Genomic DNA, 26,581 nt, shown 5'->3' on the forward strand with positions numbered 1-26,581 from the left:
TTTATAAATCACTCTCTGATGGGTCCGACACGGGAGTCTTGTGTCTGGATGCAGCAGCAGAGCATTCTGAAGTGCACACGGAATCCTATTTTATTCTGATGGCAAATCTAGGGTATTTAACCCCTTAGTGACCACCAACACACTTTGTTTTTATATGGACCTCATGAATGGACTTTAAACTCATATTTTGTTTGGGGTTTTTTTTTTTAATTTTTTTAAAGGCGGTGCCTTGGCTGACTACCGACAACCAGGCTCTTGCTCTAACTGCCAGGAGAGGAGAAACCCCAGATGCAGGCAATGTAACCTGTTACATGCCAAAACCAATAGCAAAGGCAGCATGTAAACAGATGACAGGGGGAGAAGGCTATGTCACAAGTCAGGCACCCTGCAATGTGATCATAAGGCATCAATGGCTTTCCATGGCAGGTGGGAGCCTGACAAAGGCCTTCATGTCTTTATTGCAACTCAGCCCATTAGGCTTATCTACCCCAGAGTCTAATGCATAGCTGTCATAGGCTTAGTAAAAGGCACTACATAAGTAATTTAGTGTACTATCCTAACGATCAAAAGATTCCATCTTCAAGACCCCTTGAAAGACTAAAACAAAATACTGTCCAAAAAGTTCAATAAAGTTGTAAATTTTTAAACTATTGTTTGTGTTAAAAAATATGCATTTTTCCCCCCACAAAAACCCATTTTAAATGAATAAAATACCCCCCAAAAATTAACTTCCCAGACATTGAAAATATTTAGTTATTTATCAAGCATGGTGAACGCTTTAAAAATAAATAAAAAAAAAAAGTAATGCCAAAATTGCTATTTTTCTTTTGTTCCTCTCTTGTAAAACATAATAAAACCTATTAGCTATATGGAGAACGTGACTACATGCTAATTTGCAGAAGGAACAAAAAGAAGCCCAAAGAAATTGGACTGTAGTTATTGATACTGCAAGTAGTACTGTGTTTCCCCGATAAGACCCACCCTGATTTTCAGGGGAGGAGAGAGGCTTGAAATATAAGCTTTCACCCAAAAATAACCCCTAGCTAAACTACATGGGGAAAAAAAAAAAAGAAAACAGCAATACTCACCTAGTCTGTGGCGTCTGGGTTCCTTTGCATCGGTCTCCGGCGCTGCGGCAGGCTGCAGTGTAATCCTTAGCATTGACATAGCACTCTCTTCCTAGTAACGGGGCTTTGAATACCACGCCTCCAGCAAGCAGCGAGTGCCGTTGCTCAGCCAATCAGAGCCGGCGCTCGATCATTCACAGCCAGTGAATGACATCACTGAATGGCTGTGATTGGTTCATCGACCACCAGCTCTGATTGGATCACGAGCGCCGTTGCTCAGCCAATCACAGCACTCGCTTGCTGGACACGGGGTATTCAAAGCCCCGTTATCAGGAAGAGAGCTATATCAATGCTAAGGATTACACTGCAGCCTGCCGCAGCGTGAGGAACATAGACGCCACCGGCTTAGTGAGTATACGACACCCCCGAAAATAAGAAACTGTGCCTCTTTTGGGGCAAAAATTAATATAAGACCATGTCTTATTTTCGGGAATAAACACTATGTGTGGAGACTATTCTCTCAACCGTGATACAGTAAATTTCCTTAAAAGGCGTTTTCCAGTGAGAATACTATTGATGATCTATCCTTAGGATAGGTCATCAATAGTTGATTGGCTGGGGTCCATCACTCAGGACCCCGACCAATCAGCTGAGCTGACACCTGCTGACCGCACCACACATACATAGAGGTCGAAGCAGAAGCAGCGGAATTCTCTGCAGTTGCCAGCGCTTGTAACTGCAGGCACAGTTTGCATTGATTTCAATGAGAGCGCCAGCCACTACACAGAGAGCCATCACATATAACAGTCGGTCACCTCTAGTAGTGGTATGAGGGACAATGACAGCTCAGCGATATGTTCAGGACATCCTGCAGCCACATCTGTTCCTCTCATGGCGGCTTCTGAGAGGCATTTTCCAGCAGGATAATGCTCAGCCGCACACACAACTGGGTCAGAGGAATGGCTCCACAACATTGGCACACTTCTATGGCCTTCCTGGTCACCAGATTTATCACCAATAGAACATGTATGGGACCATCTGGGATGCCAACTTTGTGCAAACTTGTAGGCTGTCCATCAAGAGATTCAGTTACAGCAAATGTGTATCGATGTGCTGTAGTATACCATACTGAACCTGTATTCCTCCATGCCCACCAGTATCCCATCTTGTTTCCAAACGAGAGGCGGCCCAACAGGGTACTAGAGCCTACATGCCCACTTGTATGCCGTCTTGTATCCAAGCTAGAGGCAGTACAACAGGGTACTAGAGCCTCCATACCCACCCCTATCACATCTTGCATCCAAGCTAAAGGTGACAAAACAGGGTACTAGAACTTCCATGCCCCTTGTATCACATCTTGTGTCCAACCAAGAGGCAGTACAACAGGGTACTAGAGCTTCCATCCCTGTCCGTACCACATCTTGTATCAAACCTAGAGGCAGTACAATATCTTGTACCGCCTCTAGCTTGGATACAACAGGGCACTAGAGCTTCCAAGCCCCCTCCATATCACATCTTGTATCCAAGCTCCCTCCATATCACATCTTGTATCCAAGCTAGAGGTGGTATAACAGGGTACTAGAGCCTCCTTTCAAGGGGGTCTATTCTCCACAGTAAATGATCTTTTGCTCGGATATTGTAATCCATTACTTATATCAATGTTACAAATCACACAGGGAAAGTTCCATTCCATCTGACAACTTCTTCTGGGGAAGGGATTGGTTTTTTCTAACGAGTTTACTCTGTAAAATTCAGGTTGTACCGGCCTTAACATTAAGCTAAAATGAAAAACTAAGCAAACTCCAACTAATATAATGTAACCAGCGGCTGACTGTAGTAAAGGCTGAATAGGTTCTGCCTGACTAGAATGATATAATAAGACTCCACAGGAGATGATATTCACTGTACTTATGTAGACAGGTGATTGCTGAGTGATAATGCCATCTCCCGTCCTGTCGGCTAGCACAGTGTGTGCCCGCAGTACCAACAAGACAGACTACTGACAAATTTACATTTAATAAAAGCAATCGAGCTGGAATGGACAGTCACGGTCCGCCATCCACAACTACATTTCAGTTTGTTTTTTTTTGCTCGTAACACTTAAAGTGCACCTGCAGACTATACCCAGTAAAGAGAAGACCATTTCTACTGCGCGTCAAAGGTTATGTGGCTGCAGTCTATAAACCTACTGAGCTACTGGAAGCAAGAGGACAGCACTAAAGTAGGAAACTATCGGAGAACACAAGTAGATGTCTCCATGTATAAGCTGCGCCAACACCACACATTACCAATCTCTGTAGCAAGCTGCCCATACAAGGCACTAGCTCATTGCAAACTAAATAAGACACAAGGTAAATGGAAAGCTTCGATGTCATTAAAGCCGCCTGTCCAAGGGCGGGGCTGATTCTCAGGAGCGGATTTCATTTAAAGTCACTGCGATGAGCCTATGCTGCGATTTTTAGACGTGAGCAGAAAATGACAATGGATTTCCCACTAGTGTACACCGGGCTGCGCTTTCCATAGTTATCCTATGGAAAGCGTTTCAAGTGTGATCCGTGTGCGATTTATTGCCACGGATCACGCTATGAACAATCGCCTGTGGACAGCCAGCCTGAAAGTCTAGAAAATAAAAGGTGGACAGTGAAGCCTGGAGAGAAACAAAAATGCATCTATAGAGGCTGACAACCTCTACCTCCCCATACTTGATACGGCGCTTGTTAAGATCTCACAGTAAATTACAAATTCAACCCCTATCTTTAATATCATTTTGGGATTAGCTTGAAGCAATCCCAAGAGACCGTGAATCTGGAAAACTAGGTCCTTATCATCTGATTAATATTTATTATCACCATGGAAACTTTAGCGAAGAAAACTGTACTGCTATGAGGTTGGCAGTCAGACTTCATACGTGTAGCCATCAGTTACATGACGGACACAAACCTGTGGTTTGATCAGTAATTGCTACTAAATAGTAAACATTATCAAAAGGGGTTATCCTACAATTAACTTTTATCACCCATCCACGGAATGGGTAAGGGGGGGGGGGGGCATTGAGGAGAGGGAAACATGGCACCCCCTGTGATCAGTGAGGGGGGGGTCTCAGTGGTGGGACTCCCAATCATTAGACTCATTAGCCATCCATGGAATGGTTGATAAAAGTCAGATTGGTGGAGTCCAAGACACCCCACTGATCACAAGTAAGGGGGTCCCATGTTTCCCTTATCCCGCATGCTTGCCCGCCACTCCATTTGAGCTCCTTTCTCACTGCGGGGGGTGAAGTATGAGAAAGACATGGGATTCCCTTCTTGTGACTAGTGGGGTTCCAAGTACGGAGATCCCACAGACATTTAAATCGTCTGCCCTGTGGATGGGTAATAAATTCAGTTGAGTGATAACTTCTTTAATATTGGTCTTAAAGAAGGCAAGTTAAGATCTGTGAGCGAAGCTGGGAGGCAGGAAGAGTTTAGATAGGAGTCAGGGCGTATTTACATGGGCAAAATTGCCATGCATGTTCCGTCCGATTGCAATAAGGACCAACCGCACACAAGGGGAAAAAAAAGGTCCATTCATTTCAATGGGTTCATGCACATGATCAATGTTTTACTTAGACTGATTGTCCGAGATTGAAAACCCGCTGCATGTCCTATTCTTGTGCAAGTCTCGCATGAAAATAAGGATTTGTAACATGCGGTGTCCTGCACATCGGACAGAACACGGACGGGATGTTAGTGCACTGTCCAATGTTAGTGCACTGTCCGAGAATCTCAAGTGCAATTTACGATCATCCTTGTGTACACAGCCTAATACCCCATTTACATGGGGCGACTGTTGGCTCAACGATCTGCACGTCGCAGTAGGCAGGCAGATCACAGCCGAGTATCGCTCACTTCTCTCTCAGAACCCCGAGCGGGGAGCGTTTATACGCAGCGAGAGGTGAGCGAACCAGCGATGATTGTTATGCTGAAATAAACTAATAGTGCGCGATGGCTTTGCGTTTAGATTTAACGATTATCGCACCTTTTTCTTAGATTGCACGAATATTGAGCGACAATCGTTAGGCATAAATGGCCCTTAACCCTTTGCAATCCAATTTTGGATTCATGGTTTTCTAGGGGGTTTTCTCATTCTGCCATTATGCAATGGCACCACCTACTAGCTAGAGCCAGTACTGCAGTATGGGACATGCTGGAGAGGCCCCCGACAACAGAGCAGCCAGTAATAAACAGTAAGAATACCCTGCCGGACGTCTTCCGACATCGGAAGCGGTGCAGTCTTCAATCAGAATGTCTTTAGACATCAGACAGTGGATTGGAAAGGGTTAAAGTAAAGAAGAGAAAGTGTTGTAACTGCTAAATAGGACCTGGCCGCTCTCCTGACAGCTCTGTTTAATACATACTTGTATTCCCAACTACAATAAGAGTTTCCGAAGTACCTTACAGTAGAACAGTGCGTTATGCCATTTCTTTGTTACTCCTGGACTTCTATGAATATATTGACAATGGGGTAGGGGTTACTATTACATTTGTCAATAGCGTGTCCCTACATGCTAACTGGAGAATATGACAATACTAGTAATTATTAGGAAATTCTAGCCACTGGTGTAACTATAGGGGAAGCAGTTGCACCCGGGCCCAAGAGCCTTAGGGGCCCATGAGGCCTCTCTTCTCCATATAGGGAGCCCAGAACTATGAATAAAGCATTACAGTTGGGGGCCCTGTTACATGCAGGGGGCAGCTCTGCTACATGCGCGCATCACACACACACAGCTCTGCTACATGCGTGCGTCAGACACAGGCACAAAAGAAGAAGAATGGCACAAGGCAAAGTTACCAACATGTTAATTCATGTATCTACTAAGACAGACCTGTTGACAGAGCAGAAAGGCCCTAATTAATGACTGCATTCTGATATTCTCTGTTCCACAATTTAAGACTATTTGTGTCTTTATTAAAGTAGTTTTACATATTGATTTTCTGACAGCATGCGTGTTCATTATGAAGATAACCTGGGGATGTTTGTTTCATTTAAAAGCACAAATCCTGCAGCTCTATGCAGCAGATATAATCACATTTTATCTCTTGCCCAGCGCCAGTGAAAAGGCTAACTTCACAATGCATAACCATATGATACGGTCATATTATACGAAATCCCTGCAGCACATACTAGACTCTTTGCTGCCACGGTTGTTGCTAGAGTTTAATCTGCTAGACACATTTAATTCAATGAGTCCTTCATGAAACGGAGCAGCACAGAGAGCTCCGCTACATAGGCCTTGCTTTATCTCTGTCGTCTAAAGTCCAGATGGCAAAGGGTTAGTAATGGGAGGGGGAAAAAAAAGCAAAACCAAACAGTAAAAGCAAACATGAAGAAATCTACGATGTACTACAGCAGTTTTTCACGTGTGGAAAAGTACAATAAAATGGATAACTTTATGAGGATCGTGAATAGTCTTAGGAAGTGATTTACGAAGACGTCTGAAGAAGGCCGGAGCTGCCAGTAAACTCAGTCTACCAATACACATATATCTACCCAGGGCCTAAGTACTGGTGACAAAACCTAACAACAGAACTGATTATTCAAGGAGATTTACAGTCATCTGATGAAGAGAGATTCTTGCCGCTGTGTTATCGCAAATTTTAGTGACGGCCACATAAACTGTATTTCCAGGGTGGTAGCACACCACTCCGGCGCAGCACACAGAACTCACATTTCAACATAAATAAAAAGCTTGGATATTTCCAGAAGCTTTTCATTATGGACATACATATTCTTAAACTTGTTAAAACAAATCCCATCATGTAATTTTCTCTCACCGGGTTCAAAAGGACAGTCAGGAACAGTTCACCACCGCGGATGGACTTGTCCAGCTCTTTCGATCCTCCTGGATATTCATTGTAGAATATAGTGTGGGTGAAAAGTCCACACGTCTGTCGGGGTAAGACCTTGAGACAAAATACATAGTAATAGCTTCTTGGTTACATTGGCTTTTTTTTGATGAATAAAACAATAAGATCTCAACAAGGAGAGCAAAAAAAAGAAAGAAACAAAGAACAAAGTGTCAGCTGCTGTACAATGGAAAACCTGCAATACGACCATAAAAGTGTGATACCTAAAGTCCATCTTAAAGTCCATAAAAAGTTTGAAGGTTTTTTTTATTTTTTTTAAATCCCTTCGGAGGATTATTTTTTACTATAGAGGGATGTATTTGGAGTAGATTAAAAAGCGAAGTAATTTTGTCCAATAAACCCCCATTTACTGCTTATCCCATAACTAGGCAGCAGTCTGAGCGAGAAGACTATATTATACATTTACTGGTAGCCATAAACACAAACTTCTCACCATTATGTCGTTGTGGACAAATCCTCTACGGTAGCGGGCAGGTCTCAGGTGAGGGTATTCTTCCGTGCTGGTGACTTGGATGTTCCATACAGATTTCCAAGCTTCATAAAGTTGACTATGTATGGGGTAAACTCCAGAATGATGGGGGGCCACTGCATATCCCAAATCTATGGGGATACCGTGTTCCTAGAAGTGGAATAGTTTAACAAGTTGTTTAAGATGAAAAACATATCCTTCATTCATTAATAATGTGAACAAAGAAGATCACAAGCAGGCATATACAGATTTCAGCAACATTGTAGCCATCTAAGATTCATGGGGGTGTCCTGACTCTGCTTTGTCAGCAGATGTATGGGGAAAAGAGGAAATTGGCACGTTCGATTTCAACATGTCCAATCCTTTGCTCTCACTGGAGATACGCTGCGACTTGAGGTGCCCGGCTGTGGCTTATTCCCTTCTACCTATTAAGAACACATGCATGTTGGGTCGACATGAGTATGTATGTATGTATGTATGTATGTTGGAGGCTAAGGAGAAATAACAATCAGACAAATGAGCATGGGTCTACAGCCATCTAAGGCATGTGGTGACCTTTAGGTTCACAAGTTTCTTTTCACAATAAGTTGCTGTGTGTGTACATGATAACATCATTTCTGACCATTATATGACTTGTATCCTGCATTTTTCATCAGTTCTTCTCTCTGCAGGGTCCATCTCCAATTCTCAGTTTTTCCTGAGCTGGTGGGTGGGGGTAACAGCTAAGTTTCAGATCCTCTGGGCTAGTTCCTTGGGGATTTGATTTTCCTTGGATGTGCTCGATCATAGGTCACCTAACCTGCGAGAGCTCGTATCCATCTGCATATTCCCCAACTATGGGCTTTTGAAACCCATTTTTCAGATATTTTTTCTTGATTCTAAAAATTGGATTCTGATGAGTTGTTCATTCAACAGAATCGCGTTGAACCGAACCAGAGAAACCCGTTTTTTTTTACTAAACTCTCATTAGAGAAACAAATCCGTTCACATTGAATAAAATAGTCTTACAGAGCTATGAAAAACTACAAAATGATAACATAGCAAAGTAGGTACCAGGCTATTTTTTTGGCACAGACATATATTTAAATGAGTGCCGCCTATATTAAGTGGGCATCAGAGATATCTAACCTGAGATTAGGCAAACTCCAGACAGTGAATATATTCCAAGTTCTCCACAAATCTTAACAGGTAACACTCTTGAGCATGTGGCCCCAATGAGCCTGCTTTTCTATCAGCGTATGCCATCTTGAGGGCCACTTCACTCAGTTCACCTGGCACCCATCTTTGAATGTAAAGCAGTGTGTTTGTTAAATTTTATGAAGACACCACATCTTCTCATTTGTGCACAGGAGGAATCTTCTGTCTGCAACTCCCTTCTCCTATCCTTCCTCTCGATAGAGTTCTAAGGGCAACATGAGTTAGCAACCCACTTCCGCTTCCTGTGATAACGCGTTTCCTCGAAAAGAAGACATACACCTAAAAAAGCCCTAGCTACACTACTTAAAAAAAAAACAACGAAAAAAAAACATTACCTAGCAGGCGCCACCCGGGTCCCTCCTGCAGCACTCCAGAGCTCTTGCTTCAGTCCTCAGCCACAAACAGAAGATAGCTTGCTGATAACAGGGTTTGTAAATCCTGCCTCCAGCAAGTGATCGGTCTGATTGGTAATCGAGCGCTGCAGCTGAGCTGAAAAATCCCTCTAAAGTGATGTCCACTAGGGAACCCCTAGTGGACATCACTTTAGAGGGATTTTTCAGTACAAAAATGAAATTTTAGGCACATTATGTGATTTACACTTTTGCCAGTTATTACTTTGGGCAACATTAACCTAAGCGGTCTTGGAGTGGGGACTATTTAAGCTACATTTACACATTACAAACTTTGGGTGGCCTGAAAAAGTGTTAAAATAATAGGATGGACATTTACATTCATTACAATTACCAATGGTCTTATGAAAAGAAACAGCTAAGTAACTGGAACGGAACTAGAAAACTAAACAACTACCTCGACCAAAAAATATAAAGAGTGGAACAAAAATGAGTCGGGTCTTTGTCTTAGAGCACAAAACAAGCTTTTAAAGTCAACACCATGGCATACATATATCAGCAGAGGGTTTCTAGCATGTAAGTAAGGGATGCATGACCTTCCAGCTGCCGCTCACTGTAATCAGATATGGCCAGACCTGCTTAGCAGATTTGAGTTAACACTCACCATTATAACAAGACAAAGAAAGGACCGAACTACACGAAACAGGCCATTCAAGGTCAACAACGTCCGGCAAATACGAGTGCAGCCAACGTGCAAAAGCTGCCAGCTCTGTCTCATAGCGGCTTGAAGAGAGACCATTATTATACGGAGGCTTGTGTTCAAGAGAAAAATGGAACGCAAGTACTAGGTTACTGCTTTGTAAGCGTGTTTCTGTCAGTCCCACAGTGCCTAATAGGAGTAAGACATGAAATTTCACAAGTGTGGTCACAGCTCACTAGGGCCAGGTCTGTCTTTATTAATGTTCCACATCAATAGTCAGAGAAGGCTTACTGAAGCCACTGGCAAGGAACAGAACTTTTCACACATCATTTTTGTCAAAATTAATTGCCCGCGCAACCGTTTTCCTTCCTTTTATCCTTCTTCTAGAATTCTTGTATGACCTATATTACCTCTGTGTGAAATAAATCAGGTCACACATTTGCCAAAAACTCTCAGTTCACACGGTGACCCGAAACCTCATTTCTTCACATAAAACTGCGGCCTCAAAAACAGGCAAGACTGTAACGTACAACTGTATGTAACAACGACCAGTACTTACCAGCTTCAAATGACTTCATACAAAAATATCCCCGGATCATCGTAAACAAGGACAAATAGAAGGATGATCAGCAATGTAATAAGTATCTAAGAAAAGGACATTCGGAACTTTTTACATTAAAAAAAAAAAAAAAATTTATATATTCTATTCTTCAACGCAGTGTGCCACATTTTTATAAACCATAACAACGATTTTCAACAATTCTTCCATAAGGCTCGAATCTCACTTGCATTTTGATTTCAGATATAGCGAGTCCTATGGCACAGAGGCTACCGCCTCTACCCGATGTACAACTGGGTTCATCAGATTCTGTCTTGCTGTCCGTTGCTTGTATTGGAAAACCATCACTGCCGCATACCTCTCACTTTGGAGGATTTGGAGCAACTATGTATTATATAGTGACCCAATAAGGTCAAGGAGCAGCCAAACGCATGGTGATAGGATATTAAGGGTCCCCCTATTTACACTGAAATAAAATACAGGAACGGGTTCCTCATTTTGTTTCGGACGTTATGATATGTAATTTGTATAGTCTCGGATTACAGTGCGCATAAAGTGATGGTTTAAGTTGGAGTCAGCGGTGGGCCATTTTCTTTTTCATATATAATTTTTTCTTTTTATATTCTGTAATTTATTTTATTTTTTTTTGCCCTTATGTCTGCCATAACCTCATATTAGACCTCTGAGGGTCATTTACATTTTTATTTTAATTTAACACTTTTCCACTGTATCTGAGGCATCTATAGGAGCCACATCCATAGGAGCCTCAGTTACAGGGAAAAACATCCCCGTGATGACAATAGTCACTAACCGCACTGATCTGGGTCTAGTAGGACCCTGCAGCTCTGCTGTACAGGGAGGCATCTGGCAGTCACATGATTGCTGGATCTAATAGCAGAAGTGACACTTCCATTTTCTCTCCACTACATACCGCTCATTGAGCACTATGTAGTCTGCAAGAAAGAAGGCAGAAGTGGTTAAAAGAAACGCTTCTGCCTTCTCTTCCAAGCCCTTACAGCCAAGGATCCGACTTGCTACACTGCAAGAGCTTTAATCCCGTGCCATATTTTTACGGTGCTTGGTCCTTAAAAGGTTAAATAGGCTTCCAGTGTTAGGCTAGTTTCACATGGGCGAGGGTGATATCGGGCCGTGAAACACAGCCCGATATCACACTTTCCACCATGTAAAAGCCCATGGATGCAAAGCATTTCCATGTGAAGGGATTCCCCCAGCTACAGCGGAAGGGATTTCCCCGAGGATCACAGAGTTCTCTATCGCTTTCAATGGGGCCGGCGGCCTCATTGAAGACAGTGAGTGATGTTGCAAAAAGATAGAACATCGCAACTGTGAAGGAAACCATTGAAAATCATTGGTTTCATAATTCTGCGTTTTCACTCACTATTGCATCGCGTGATTTTATCGCCCATGTGAAACAGGCTGGGTTCACACAGGGCGGAATTTCCAAGCAGACTTTCTGCACAGAAATTCCGCCTGGAATCTTAAGCCCGAGACTAAGCAGCCAAGTGGACGAGATTTGCAAAAATCTCATCCACACGCTGCAGACAGACCGTTGCGGTTAAGCCACGCTGAAACTGACATGCCGCACAGAATTATGAGCCACACCAAGTCAATTGTATCGCCGTTTTCGCTGCGGGTTCTCTCCTCCCTATGGGGGGAGATGGCCGCAGCGGAATAAACAGCTTTCAAAACCCGCGCCAAAACCCATGGGACTTCAGCAGCGGAAATCTCATGGAATTTCTGTGCAGTCCCGCTGCGGACATTCCGCGAGATTCCCGCCCCATGGGAGCCCAGCCTTGCAGTCACTTCTCAGGACTGAATGGCTATGCTTTGCTCTAACATCCCTTCCTATAAGGCGTCGCTGTAGTCCGGTTACCATAACTTCAGACTTGTGCTTCCTTGGCCATACGAGGGAAGTGCTATAGTAGTCCGAGACACTCCCTATTGGCAGTATAAATGAATGCAGCAGATGGCGCAGCGGAAAAGATCACTCACCAGGGATTGAAGGAAAGTTACTTTAACCTATTAGCATCTAAATATACAGTATGTAAGCAATAGACCATGTGTTGCCGTATATGAATAACGCTTGCAGCAGCTGTACAGGGTCAGAGGGTCCTTTAAGGGCTTTTTTACATGGGGCGACTATCAAACGCGTAAACACTCAACAGTTGTCCCAAAGATTATTGCTCACTGAATGGAGGTGGAGCGCGCCAGAGTTCTCTTCTGGCCGGGTGCCTCCATTCAGAGTAAACAGGCAGTCATTTATAGATGAATGACTGTTTACATGAATCAGTAAGTTTTACTGCCTGCCGGAGCCGTATAAGACCACCGCACCTAAACTGATCACTGGAAGTCGCTGGGGGTCAGTGAGCAGGAACGCCGCCCATGACCAAAATGACTAAAGTGCTCACAATGCAGAAGATGCTACCAGTAATGCTGGGACCTAGAACACCATATTTGAGTAAGGTTTCATTATACGGTACATCTGAATGCAGTTTCTTAATTTGTTTTTGTCTTCATCTTAGATGAATTCCTGAGAACCTCCGGAAACGTGCCAGATGGAATACACCGTTTCCAATAGTAACCCACGAATTAGGACGACTAATGAATATACATTTCATTTTAATAAAGTACTAGATGGATGAACTCCATAATTCTCATTTAAATCAGACTCCTTCTATAAGTGTAAGGAAGCACCGTCAAGACTGCCTAGTAACGCGTTATGTGTTGGGGGAGGGGGGGGGGGATGCATTTGTATGTTTTAATTAGGAGTCTGATGTTGGCCGCCTGCAGATGAGCGGGTCGGATCCGGCGGCGAGAATTCTCGCCGCAGGACCCGACCCGAGCGCCTGCAGAGACGAGCGCGTACTCACCCGCGCCCGGCGGCCCCGGCTCTTTCATGTGCCGGCTGCCGGCGCATGCGCAGACCGGAGCCGGCACAAAAATAGGTCATGCCGCGGTTTGTTTGCCGTGCGAGATTTCGCGCGGCCAAACCACAGCCGTCTGCATGGGAGTGCGTATTGTAATGCACTCCTATGCAGGCTTTCAGCGGCGGAAATCCCGCGGGATTTCCGCCCGTGTGCAGGCGGCCGTTAGCAAACATGTAAAAAGGCACCACTTGCTCTATCACGCTGAATAGGACTTAATACCTCGGCAGAACTAGAAAGAATACAATCCTTCCAAATGTGAGCCTGACCTACTCATTTCATTGCCATCTGCAGAAATGGGAATATATAAAGGTAGCTACATTGGTAAAAAGACTGCGGTGAAAGTGATGGTAAGAAAAATAATAAAGTTGCAGTTTGTAAGGCTGAAAAAAAGGGCATATGCCTGCGTTATCAGCCTATTATCCTGTAATGTTGGTCCAGAAGAAGACAAGAACTCACAATGGGGTAGAAGCCAATTTTTCTCCTTTAAGAGAAAAAATTCCTATCGGATGCCAAATCTGGCAATCAGAGTACAGTCTGTGGATCGACACCCTTTCTGAAGTAATATAATAACTAGAACATGTTATACGGTTACACTCAAGAAAGACCTCCAAGTCCCTCTTGAACTCTTAACCCTTTCCAATCCACTGTCTGACCTCTGAAGACATTATGATTTAAGGCTGTACAGCTCCAATGTTTGAAGACATCCGTTGGGGTTCTCTTACTGTATGTATTGCCAGCCTTCTGATGTCGGGAGCCTATCCAATGTGTCACCTCATGCAGTACTGGCTCTAGCCAGCATATAGCACTGTTGTATGCCATTCATGTGAGAGGTGAACATCAGCTACCAAGGTGCACGAGGGCCGACCAATAAGCTACAGTGGAGCAGCTCACCATGAAAATGAACCAGGAGATGTGTGTCTAAAACAACAGTTCTGTGAACCCTACTGCGTACGGGGCTCCGAGGCAGATGGACGGTCACTGCAGCTATGATAAAGTGACCTCGGAAGAAAAACCTTCAATTTGCACAGCAGTATCAGAATTAAACCAACACTGATTGGCAAAAGGTCGCCTTCTCCAACGAGTCACGTTTTGTGCTTCATTGAACGTATGGACTTTGGCATTAAGCGAGAAACATCAGAGAACTAACCCCCTGCAACCATTGCTGGAAGAACACAAGCCGGTGGTGGCAGCGTTATGGTCTGGTGAATTTTTTGTGCCGTTATCTGGGTTGCTCATCCATGTGGACGGCACTCTGAACAGACTTGGTTATGAATCTCATACACCCAATACATGCCATTTGTCTTCTCTTGGGCAGAAGGGACTTTGTGGCAATAGCGTGTGACATGTCACATGGCCAGAAACGTCCAGCAGTGGTTGTAAGAGCACGACCAAGACTTCCAAGTACTTTCCCAGCCCCCAACTTTAAACCCAAGTGAGCATCTGTAAGACACCTTGATTGTCGTGTACGCTCTATGGATCCTCCCCCATGCAAATATGGGATGGATGTACTTCCGTCAGCAAGGCTCCTGATACCGGAGACCACCTTATGGAGTCAAGCCCCCAGCCCGTCTAGCTGCTGTCCGTGCGGCACACAGCGGTCACTCTGAATATTAGTTAGTGGCCATAATAATGTGACTCCGCTCTCTACACAACCTTTGTAAGCTAGATGTAGCACACAACTAAAGATCAGTAAGTGGCCCCATGCCTTCAAACTGAAGCACAGGAGTGTTTATCTGCTTTACATGTCACATAAGACAGAATCTGGAGAATTCAAGGGATCCGAGATGATAGATTGGCCTTGAACCGCCGCTCTGCATAAAGCAACGTTACAATGCCGGAGGAGCAGAGATAAAAGCTGTCACAGGTCATCACCGATTTGCCACTTCCCAGCTTCTCTCATGCGATCGCTAGTTTTAAAGCGGCCAAAAAAAAAATCAGAGGAAAAAAAAAAAAAAAGGGCTTTAATATAGTTTACTTGGATGTAAATCTGCGCTTTCTTTTTTAGTCACTGCGTCTGCAAAGTCCGGCTTTTAACACAGCAGTCGTTGCCCGAAGACCTTCAGCGCTCCTTTGTTACCGACGCTCCGCAGAACGCAGATCCTCTCTGAAACCTGCGTGGAATGAACGTTTGCATCAGGCTATTAAAACAGGCAGAAGCGATGGGGTCATTACCAGGGCGAACTGCTTGTTGAGCTTCATCTGCTCGGCCAGGACCGTGACGTTGTGGAACAAGTGAGGCTGCATGTGGCTCCACATATGAGGGAACCACCAGAACTCCTTCCTGTGCAGAAGCAGCATGTCATCCCCCTCGTCTTCCTCGTCCGTGCCTGCAAAGATAAGACAGCATGAGTGCACATCAACCAGGAGGCATTCTGGAATAAGCAGCCGTACTGAAGACACCAGATGTCATTTAAGTCATCATTAGACAATTCTCTTCCTTCTTGCCAGACAATAAGAAGAAGGTAAAACAGACATCGATAAAAATAACTCAAAATATATTAATATACACACACATGTAGTACTGGTTACATGCCACCCATTGCCATGTACTATCTTGGCATGTATGCACGCTAAATATTTGCCAACATAGATTCACACCGTGGTGCTGGCCGAGAAGCCGGAAGCAAAAAACCTGAACAGCGCAGAGATGACGTATGTGTGCGGACTGATGTACACGGAGCCCCATATTTGGTAACGCAGTAATTTATTTTCCATACAGACCCTCTGAGATTCTGCTGTCTGCTTTCAGCGCCTGCACATTAGAGGACAGAGCCGGGGAAGCTGTCGCCTGACCGCCGCCATCTAGTGTGCTGGCGATAGGGTAACTGCTGCAGTCCGGTATTTACACAGCTGATGCACGCGGTGCTTTGAAATGCAGTCCGGTATGAGCAAGGGGGAGTTTATGACCAGTTACATAGTAAGTAGCTAACCCCTTTAAAAGTATCAAACCAGGCCACATCCTTGAGTGGTTTAAAGGGCTATTGGGGGGTCAGATGGAAAAGTTGACTAACACAGAAAATTATGTTGGGAAATTTAATTTCTCATAGTTTTAAAGATCTCAACTTGCAGTCAATAAACTGGAACCTTCGTAAAAATCCGCCCTTGCTATGTGATGACTGTATAGGTGCTGAGTTTGCAAGGACTGCAAGCAGAGATCTTACAAACGCTGAGAAACTGACATAAAACATATAGAGCCCTTGTACGATGTTTCATTATGCAAAAAAATAAAGTTATTTTGCTTAAACCGGATAAAGCTTTAATAATTCTCTCACTTTTTTACTGTAGGTGAAAATATATATTATTCAGGTACGTGGGGTCGCCGGCCGGGGTCACAGCTGGAATCCGCTGCGGGCCTCCTGTGAGCGGAATCCAGTCCGCCCGCGTGAGCCCGGCCTTAATAAGGTTACTATGCGGACATAACGAAGGGAATGGAAGAGACGCCGATTGTTTTCCTCTTCTCTATTTTCATACTTCTCTCACTTACAGAAGTTCCTTCTATTTTTCCATCTCCGTGTCTGGATGCTTTAAACCTACTATGGCTTCATTCAGTTATTAAACAGGCCATGATAAAAGTACAAGCTGCAACGTATTGACTACTTCAATGGAAGCTGAAATAAGAAATCACTTACCGGTGTGATAAAACTTCCCAGAGAAACCCAAATTGAAGGTGAAATTCGGCACTAGAGTTCTTAGCTTGCTTTGAGTGTTCAGCAAAGCCTGAAATGAAGAGAAATCCACGTCAGCATTATGAAGAACAGCTAGGACATTGGCCGGACCGACAATTTATCATTTTCTGACACGTAAATCAAAAAGCGACCATATTGGTATCAACAACTTGAAGACAATTCAGTCCTGACATGAGAACCGCACAACTAAGCACCAACCGAGCGCTCGAATCAAGTACCTACTAAGAGGAAGGCTCCATCCACATCGTATATCATACAGCCTCATCTGTTCCAAAGGTAGAAGATCCAGACGTACAACGCTAAGAGGACTTTCCGTGTATTGATTTTACAGTATATGTAGGGATTTGCTCGTCCCCAATCAGACGACTGATGAGACTTTTTTTTTTTTATGCAAAGCATTCTGAAAGTCTTCAGACCCTTTCCCTTTAAGTTTATAGGTTATAGCCTTGTAAACAAAAAAGTAAATCAAGTTTTTCCTCATCCCCATCATTCTGCACTCCATACCGCGTAATGAGAGGGAAAAGAGAATGTTAAATATCTTTGCAATATTTTAAAAATTGAAAAAACATTTTGCATTGACATTAGTATTCACACCCTTTGGTATGACCCTTAAAATGTAGCTCTGTGAGCCTCCTATTACTCTTGATCATCTTTGAGATGTTTCTACACCTTGATTGGAGTCGCCTGTGCCAAGTGCAGTTGACTGGACATAATTTTAAAAGACACAGCCCTGTCTATATAAGGTCTGACAGCTCACAATGCATATCAGAGCCAAACCAAGGGCTGAGGAGGAAAGGACTGGCTGTAGAGCTCAGAGACAGGATTGTGTGGAGGCACAGATCTGGAGAAGCTACAATACCAATTTCTGCTGCACTGAAAGTTCCCAAGAGCGAAGTGGGCTCCATAGTTCTTACATGGAAGGAGTTTGGAATAACAAGGGCTCTTCAACCAGGAGAAACTGCTGTTGACCGAACGAGCATTCATTCCACAGCTGCTAACACGCAGGAAGTACTTATATGGTGGGGCAATTCTTAATTGAGTAGAACAATATTTATTTAACACAATTTTTAATATCATAATAATTTTATTTGATAGGATGCAACAACCACAATGACTTGTACCTACAGATAGCTGTGCAGGGAACGCACCACTTTATTGGAGCCCTTAGGGCTCCTTCACTCTGGTGATCGCGATATTGCCGTAAGTGACACCATCCAAAAACGCTCTCACCACTGCCAACCCATCATCACGGCTACTTTAACTTTAACCCCGTAATGACAAGTCTATTACTTGCCAAGCAAGGACCAAGCAATTAATAAATTAAAGGCTATGAGCAGCACTAACTCAACACCAGCCTATGGGAAGTGGGTGAGCGTTGCACGCTCCGGGGAGGGATCCCGACTCTGGAGACCATGCGGAATGGCCGCGAGTCGGACTGCTTCTATTGAATTCAATGGACACCACACAAAAATAGAACATGCTGTTATGTTAAATCCGTTCGTGGAAATTGCAATAGCCATCCGCTCATCTGAGCAGATATGCGAATGTTCTATTCTTTTAATGTATGTGGAATACCGCAAACTGTCCACGCAGGTGACGAGCGCGGATTCCGCAATTCAAATCCAGTCGTGCGAGACCAGCCAAAGATGGAACAATACCTCTGCCGCGCCACCTATTGGGTGGAAGCATTCCTGCAAATCAATGTCTTATTCTTTATACAGGTCTTTATAACAATGATTGGTTTTCTGCCTTAAAGTCAATACCCAAAGAGACAGCCGTTTGAGGTTTTTGCCCCTCATCAGTGTACAGTAGGTTTCTGGCTTGGCTAATGAAAGGCCTATGTGTATTGGGAGGTGTATCATCACTCCTTAAGGAGAGCACCTAGAAGGTGTGTTGGAGACACCTAGAAGGTGAGTGAGGAGACTTACATGTAAATAAGGAAGCTGAAACAATACCAGCGCCACCTATTGGATGGCAGCATTCCTGCAAATCAATACATACCCTTTACATTTTAGACTTTCTTCCCCATTGCAGAGCCGTTATTATTTAAGTATAATATAGAGCAACCAAGTGTAGCTCCGCTCCCATTTGTTTTATTATTTAAAGGGGGGGCAGATCATAATAACCCTGTGTGCATACACCATTCAGAGTACAATCTGAGAATACACACAACCACGCTCCCATTCATTGCAATTAGGTTACATAGTTAAATGTGTTATTTTTGTGTGCAAATGCATAAGAAAATAGGGCAGCTGTGTATTTATGTGCATGCGAAATCCGGCACAAAATATGCGCATGTAAAAGAACCCATTGAGATAAATGGGTTCTGTACACGATGTATGGCGTACGCAATGCACTGCGCAAATACGTTTGTGTGACACAGGCCTAATAACCAAAGACATTATAATAATCTGTTTTTTCTTTCTTGTAGGTGGGTGAAATGGGAGAAGAAAAGAAAATGCAGTAGGGAAAAAAAAAAAAGACAAAAAACACACAAAACATTTGATTTCACCGAACACAACAGATGGAGGTGTTAGCAACAAACTTTACCAAGTTAAATTGAATCTCCCAAGTGCAAATGAGACGATAAAACTGCAGCGTTTTAAATGCTTTTCTGACAGAACCAGGTTAATAAAATGATAATGCAGTTCTCCAACAATGAAAATCAGGAGCAATTAGAGCTCACAGAGCCACTTCTCACAACACTACAGTATTCGGTGTAATGAGAATGTTCATGCCGGTTTCAGCTTCGGCCATAATTGAAAATATTTGTTGCCGAGAAGCAAAACTTCGACTTATCTTCATCAGGAAGATGCTCAGTAACTACATGAAATGTGACAGTAGTTGTGTACATAGGCCATGCGTCTCCAATCCTCGGCTACACTCACACACTCCTACACACGAGCAATTAGGGGATTTATTGGAACTGATGCAATGGAAAATTGAGCTTTCGCTTATCCCAAATCAATCAGAGTCTGGGTCTCAACTTTCAGAAGCTCTTTGGATAATGAGAATTGGTCGTTAGACCCACTTTTCCCCGTACACCAGTTATGGAAAAACACACCATCTTCTTGCTTTGCAAAGGAAAAAAAAAGAGAAAAAAGAACAAACAGAAGTGGGGGTAGGGTGGGGATAGTGTTGGTTCAATCTATACAACACTAGGAACCCCTTTAAGGGAGCAAGTTTAGAACAGGCCAATTAACTCCCAGTCCCTATTGCTTTTAAGTTGTTTTGTATTAATGTTAATGCCTGGCTACTCAGTCAATTTGGGGCCTGGACTAGGGCAACTTGCTTTTAAAAAAGGCATCTGTGACTGTGAACCCCCCCCCCCCCCCCCCCTTGCCAAATTCCTGTAATGTGTTGTATCAGGATGACAGGAGTTGCAGTGGAGATGTATTTCTCCTAAACTCCTGTCATGTTGTAAAGGGGAGCATCCAGAAGGGGTGTGAGAAGACACCTGAGAGAGGAGTGAGGAGACTTATAAGGCCATGCATGCTCCTCTGGGTAATTTATGCAAATAAGGAAAATTGAACAATACTTCTGCAGCGCCACCTATTGGATGGCAGCATTCCTTCAAATCAATGTACAACTTTTTAACAAGTCTGTAAAACAATGATTGGGAATAGGAAACCAAGCCAGAATCCATACACAGACAGCTGTTTTGGGCTGTTTGCCCCTCATCAGTAGGTTTTTGGCTTGGCTGGTGAGAGGCCTGTGACGTGGGTCAAGAGTGGTGTTGTCTTTCTTAAGGAGAGCAACCAAGAAATGTGTGGCGACATCTAGGGGGTTGGGAAGGCATAGTCTCTCACCAAGGAGAGCACCCAGAAGGGGTGTGAGAAGACACCTGAGAGGTGAGTTGGGGAGGATTTTCACCTTGACAGATTCTCTTCAAAGTGCACGTAAATAGCATAAATGTATCAAGGGAGAGGGATTTAAAAAGACATTACAAGCATACGGAATATGCACTTCCATAATAAATATTACAGACCAAGTGTTATACAAGATTATAAACTTCCTATTTTATGGTGTGAAAATTCTGTACTGTAGAGAACAAAAGAAAAAATATCGAGATATTAACTTACCAACATAAGAAAGAAGAGAGCCGAGGGAGGAGGAGGAGGGAGGACGCCCTACATATACAAGTACATGCCTTTGGAATGAGTCTGACTTAATATTGGTTCAAACCCAATTAAAGGATTTCATACATCAAACACATCTTTCAGGAAATGCTTATACTAAGGTCATGTCTTATGAGGTAGCTAAACCTTTTTTAGTAACAAGTCACCATAGCAATGCTGTTTGCTATCCTCTAGCCAGAGAGAAACATAAATTCTCCTTTCCTTCATTTCTGCAGCCAAAAGAAACATGTCCGTGCCAATACCTACTACATCAGCCGCTATGATATCACGAGCAGCTTGTCTCACATGTCGCCCGCAGAAGTGTGTCACTCAGGAGGGAAAGAAAGCCGCTTGGCCGTCACCAGTCTTACCATCAACGGTCCTTCAACACAAACACCTAGAACAATTCACCCAGGGAATCCCATCTACAATAGTGATAGAATCCAGAGTCGCCATTCTTAGACTTCATAAGATGGTCCAGAAAGACCTTCAGACATTTGCTGCCCTCCACCTCTCTCAAAGTCTTGGTGGGAAGCCTACAGCAACATTACGTCACATATCCCACTTCAAGGAAGTCTAAGGTGTATCAAAACATCTTACCGAAGGATATAAGGAAACAGTCCATGACCTCAAGCCGAAGAGACGTTGGGTGATGCAACTAGGCGATAATTCAAGGCATCCAACTAAAAACTAAAGAACGGTTGAAAAGGATGATGTTTTCGAAAGGTTTAAAGGTTAGGACTGACTTGACCAATCGAGATGCTGTGGCGTGGGTATGACCTGAAGAGGGCTGAGCATGCAAGGCATTGCAGAAATACTGATTATCTGAAACATTTAGGGTGAATGCACACAGGGGGATTTGAATTGTAGAATCCGGAGTGGGCAACCACCTCTGGATTCCGCAGCAAATACTAGCCATAGCATGCAATTTAAAAGTGATTCTTCATGCACACAAGCAAAAACCAATTGCAGTTAGCGCTCGTGGATTTAAAAAAAAAAAAAAAAAATGTAAAAAAAGAATTGCAGCATGCTCCATTTACCTGCGGATTCCGTACAGACAGCTTCCATCGAATTCAATGGAAGCAGTCAGACCCGTGGCCCATACGCAATTGACAGGTCACGGGAAAAGCAGGAGTTAAAAAGAAGAAGAAAAAAAAAGATCTACATTGCGCATTCTTGACAGCGAGCCGAACGACCATCCGCAGTGCAGAAAGAAGAAAATGAAAGCAGGTACGCGTGGACGCCGCTGCTGCCAGGGCCGGTTTCTGCATGCGGAAGTCGACCCACCCGTGTGATGTTTTGTAGCTCACATTTCCCTATGCAGCCTTGTTTATCGCATTGCATGTGCATTTTCTTGCGATGTGATACATTTTTAACATTAGAAACTCCTATTACCTTACTCACGATTTTATCGTGCGAGAAAATCACAGGTAGCCGCAACGCAATGCAACTTTTTTCACAAGAAAAAAAGCATCACTGATGCTACAAAATTGTGTGTACAAATCTGCAATGTCGCAGCGATTCTGAAGCAGCGATATCGCTTTCGCCTGTGTGAAAGAGGCCTAACTGTGACTAGGAATTACAAGGAGACCAAAATGTATTAGTAATCAATGCAGAAATCCAGGTAAGACTGTTTATACCGGTGTCACGGGCTCCATATCCAGAGCCTCTAGAGCAGGTGTGACACACAATCCTGGATAATGCAGCACAGCAGCTACTTTGTCCAGTAAAATGCCCGACGGCATGAGGGAAGCCCAACAAGCACCACTACAGTCCATGCAGTCCGTCAGGCACCATTTGTGTCCATTATGTGACAGATCCATTCCTAACTGGGAGAAGGAGTAGGGAAAGACACACACACACCCTGCTGGAGCTAATGGTGAGAAAACTACTGCCATATAGTCACATCTCTACTGCTCATGCCTGCTGTACACTATCTCTGTGTGTTAGAGAGCAGAATCTATAGTTTTCTGTGCATTGTATATAGAACACAACACAAGAGCCAGTCTCCTCCATCCAGTTCAGAGAGAACAGAGAATCAACGGTACACCCTGCAGAGAGGGGGAAAAAAGGTAGGATCTACGTCATTTAATGGCCAAAAATAGTTTTATTCCTCATGTACACACACGACAGCTTATTTTAAAAGGGCATCTGACAAGTTAAGTACGCTTTAAATAAAGATAAGATCATGATCGGACGTCCACCAACACCACAGCTGCCACTAAGCTGTAGTAACACATCTGAAAAAAAATGTAGTCAAGGCTGCTTTCCGTTTTATTTTAATTTCTCTTCTCCAAATGTGGATCAGAGATGAATACCCTGAACTGAGCCCTAAGGTTGCCTGCACACGGCAAAGCCGGATTCTATATGCAGGAGCCCGCACAGAATTTGACCCAGACAGCAGTGACGTCCGTGCATACCTGTCATTTCCAGTCTTTTTGTCTACTGTGGATGGACCCGGTGGCTCAGCGCTGGACATGCGCAGTACAGATTTTTTCCCCCCATGCCTTCACTTGGTGATGCAGAATCCGCGACCTGTCCGTAGTGTTAATTGCGGACAGGCCGCAGGTGGGACGAGTTCCAAAGACTTCAATGGAAGTAGTTTGAATCGAGTCCGCACAAGAATGGAGCATGCTGTGATTTTTCCTCCGCTTGCAAAAAGCGCAATTGGTTTCCGCAATTGTGCAGGAACAATCTTTTTTCCATAGCATGCCAGGGCTGGTATTTGCTGCTTTCACAGCTATGTTAGGGCTCATTTAAGAGTTTCCATTTCTCTTCTCCGTTTTAGAGAGAAACTTAAATAAAAAGGGGGAAAAAAAGAAAAGAAATGGATTGGTTTATCCCTATTGATTTCAAAGTTTTTTTTTTTGTTTTTCTTTAAATATCGCTGCAGACTGCGCTATTTTCCCATACAAAAAGAAAAACCGGAAACTTATCAGCACGGAATCAAACTGAGGTCTTTAGGTTTGCTTGCCGAAAATTTATTGGGGGGGGGGGGGGGATGGTTTCTCTGCTCCAAAACCGGAGCAGAAAAATGGAAACCCAGTACTAAGCGCAGAGAGACTCTACGCCTATACTTTCACGTTCCAGCACGGTATATTCCAGCATTTAAGAGGCTGTGATGCTACATTATTCAGCTAAATGTATTACAGCACAGAGAAGCTCAAGTGCACAAAGACAAGAGGCACCTTTGAATTCGCCATAAGCAGGTAGAAAGCCAACATTCCGCTTTATTATTTTCAGAAGCAAAGAGGTGAAAAATCAAAGATTTCTCAATGGGTATCATTGATCCAGAAGCTTGAGTGTATAAAATGGGCTGCAAAAAACCCTTTCCTGCCGAGAGGAAAATGTGGCATGTGGAGACAAAGCAGCAGGGCAATTCATGTGTTTTTCAGATAGACTGGCATTGAAAATAACTGAACAAGGCAAGGATAGCACTCGCTGTGTCCACTCCTCCCACCACATACAGGCCACTTTCCACTGCAGAACTTAGACAAAAAAATTAATCATAGGCTGAAGTTTCGGATTTAGAAAAAAAAAAAAGGGGGGGGGGGGTGGAATTGTACCGATTACTAAATAATTTAAGTTTCTGCTAACGATGCATCACCAATTTTACAGTTGACCAATAATGACTGCATGGCTAATGTTGTATAAGCATTAAAGGGGTTGTCCAACTATTAAAGGGCTCCAGATGGTGACCAAAATGGTCATGTGACCTGTAATTTACAGCTGGAGACAAGACTGCCAATGGCGACTAGCCCTGCTGCAGCCCCGCCTTCCTTACCATTGCTTGTCTGCCCGCCAATGTCTCACAGCCTTTCCGAGGTTCTAGATGCCGGCGACGCTGTATGCAGAGGAAATCCTGACTCCTCCCTTCTCCTGAATTCCGAACTTAGGCTAAGCTCAGCATAAGGCTGGGTTCACACTGGGCAGATTCCGCGTGCAAATCTCACGGTTTGGCCGCAGCGAAAAACTGCGAGATCTCCGCCGGGAACCCGCTGCTTCAAAACCCGCGGCACTTAGCTGCGGGTTTTGAAGCGGCCCAGACGCTCGCTTTTCCGTTGCGTCCGACGCTCATACAGAGGAGAGCGCGGCCACAGCAGAAGGAAATAAAAATGAACACGCTGCGGCCGGCGAATCCGCGCCTGAGAAATCTCGTCCACATGGCTGGCTAATCCCATGATTAGCTGCCGCAGGCGCATTTGCCGCTGCGAAATTCCAGACGGAATTTCTGTGGCAAATCCACCCAGTGTGAACCCAGCCTTACTGCGAGTGCATGTTAAAACACTGCTGTGGCACCGAAGGTTCGACGGGAAGAGAAGGCAAGGCACAACTTTATCAATGGTGGGCTATAGCTGTACTAATGATGGCCACAAAGGGGAGCACTATTACCAGGAGGAGTGTGGAGGCACGGTTACAATGGGGGGCACAGAGTAGGGAGTAGCAGCAGATTCTGACCACACGTAGCTGATTGCTGCAGATTATCCACAGCTGAACAAATCCACAGCAAATCAACACAAGAATCCACAACAACATCTGTACTGTTTGATGTGGAGTGTGTTGCAGAATTCACCCCTTCAAAACAAATTCAAATTGAAGGTGTGAAATCTGCAGCAAATTAGCTACATGTAAATGTACCCTAGGTCTTAACATAGTGAGTGATGGCTATGAATGTATAATTATGGTTGTTCATTTTTCTCTTCGAAATTTGGCTTTTTTTTTGTTTTATAAGGTAGAAAGAATAGTAGACTCGCGGGGGTCTGCCACCTGGGACCCCTACCAATTGGCTATGTGCCAGGCCGATGCACTGAGCCACTTTCTGCAGAAAGCACACAGTTCCATCCCCACCACAATGGCCTGACTTGGTATTAAAATGAATGGGAACTTGGCCTGCAATACCAAACCGGGCCACTGCAGTGGAAATGGAGCTGTGTACCTCTGGCAGAAACCTCAACGACCTCCATTATGTGAAAAAAAATGGGCCTCTACCTGAATTTAAAGACTAAAATTATGAAAACTGCAAAAAATGGCCAAATTCAAAATCGACAATGAGGTCATAGGATACATGAGAGACTTCATCTTCCTTGGTTCACAAATTGACCAGGCTGAAGAATCTAGGCCAGAGATAAAACGTAGGACAGCATTGGGGCGAAGCACGATGCTAAACATGGACAAAATCTGGAAAAGTAGGAATATCAACTAAACGCAGGATAGTGTATAACACCATTTTCCCCACAGCCATGTATGGATGTGAAAGCTGGACTGCGAAAAAAGCTGATAGGAGGATTGATGCGTTTGAGCTGTGGTGCTGGTGAAAGCTGCTGCGTATACCCTGGACGGCGAGAGGAACAAACAGAGAAGTCCTGAACCGGATAAGACCTGATATATCACTGGAGGGCAAGATGGCCGGCTCAGACTCACTGATTTCGGCCATATAATGAGAGCAGAGTTGCTAGAAAAATCTATAAGGCTTGGACAGATCAGCGGTAAAAGAAGACCTGGCCGCCAAAGAACACGATGGCTGATACTGTCAGAATGGATACTGGCATGGATATCACACAGCTGAAAGAAGCAGCGCAAA

At 44.0% G+C, this 26,581-nt stretch overlaps 1 protein-coding gene across 1 annotated transcript in view; it reads right to left on the minus strand.

The window, feature by feature from the left end:
* Nucleotides 1-26,581, minus strand: part of NDST2 (N-deacetylase and N-sulfotransferase 2) — a 149,383-nt gene that overhangs the window by 18,402 nt on the left and 104,400 nt on the right. Inside the window, exons 3-6 of the mRNA XM_066600513.1 lie at nt 16,826-16,913; nt 15,369-15,523; nt 7,407-7,592; nt 6,881-7,009 (exon numbers count right to left, since the gene is read on the minus strand). Of these exons, the coding sequence (XP_066456610.1) occupies nt 6,881-7,009; nt 7,407-7,592; nt 15,369-15,523; nt 16,826-16,913 (558 nt within the window). The remainder of the gene's footprint in view (nt 1-6,880; nt 7,010-7,406; nt 7,593-15,368; nt 15,524-16,825; nt 16,914-26,581) is intronic.

Source organism: Eleutherodactylus coqui, chromosome 4 (genome assembly GCF_035609145.1).
Source record: "Eleutherodactylus coqui strain aEleCoq1 chromosome 4, aEleCoq1.hap1, whole genome shotgun sequence".
In the NCBI taxonomy this organism is placed as follows: Eukaryota; Metazoa; Chordata; class Amphibia; order Anura; family Eleutherodactylidae; genus Eleutherodactylus; species Eleutherodactylus coqui.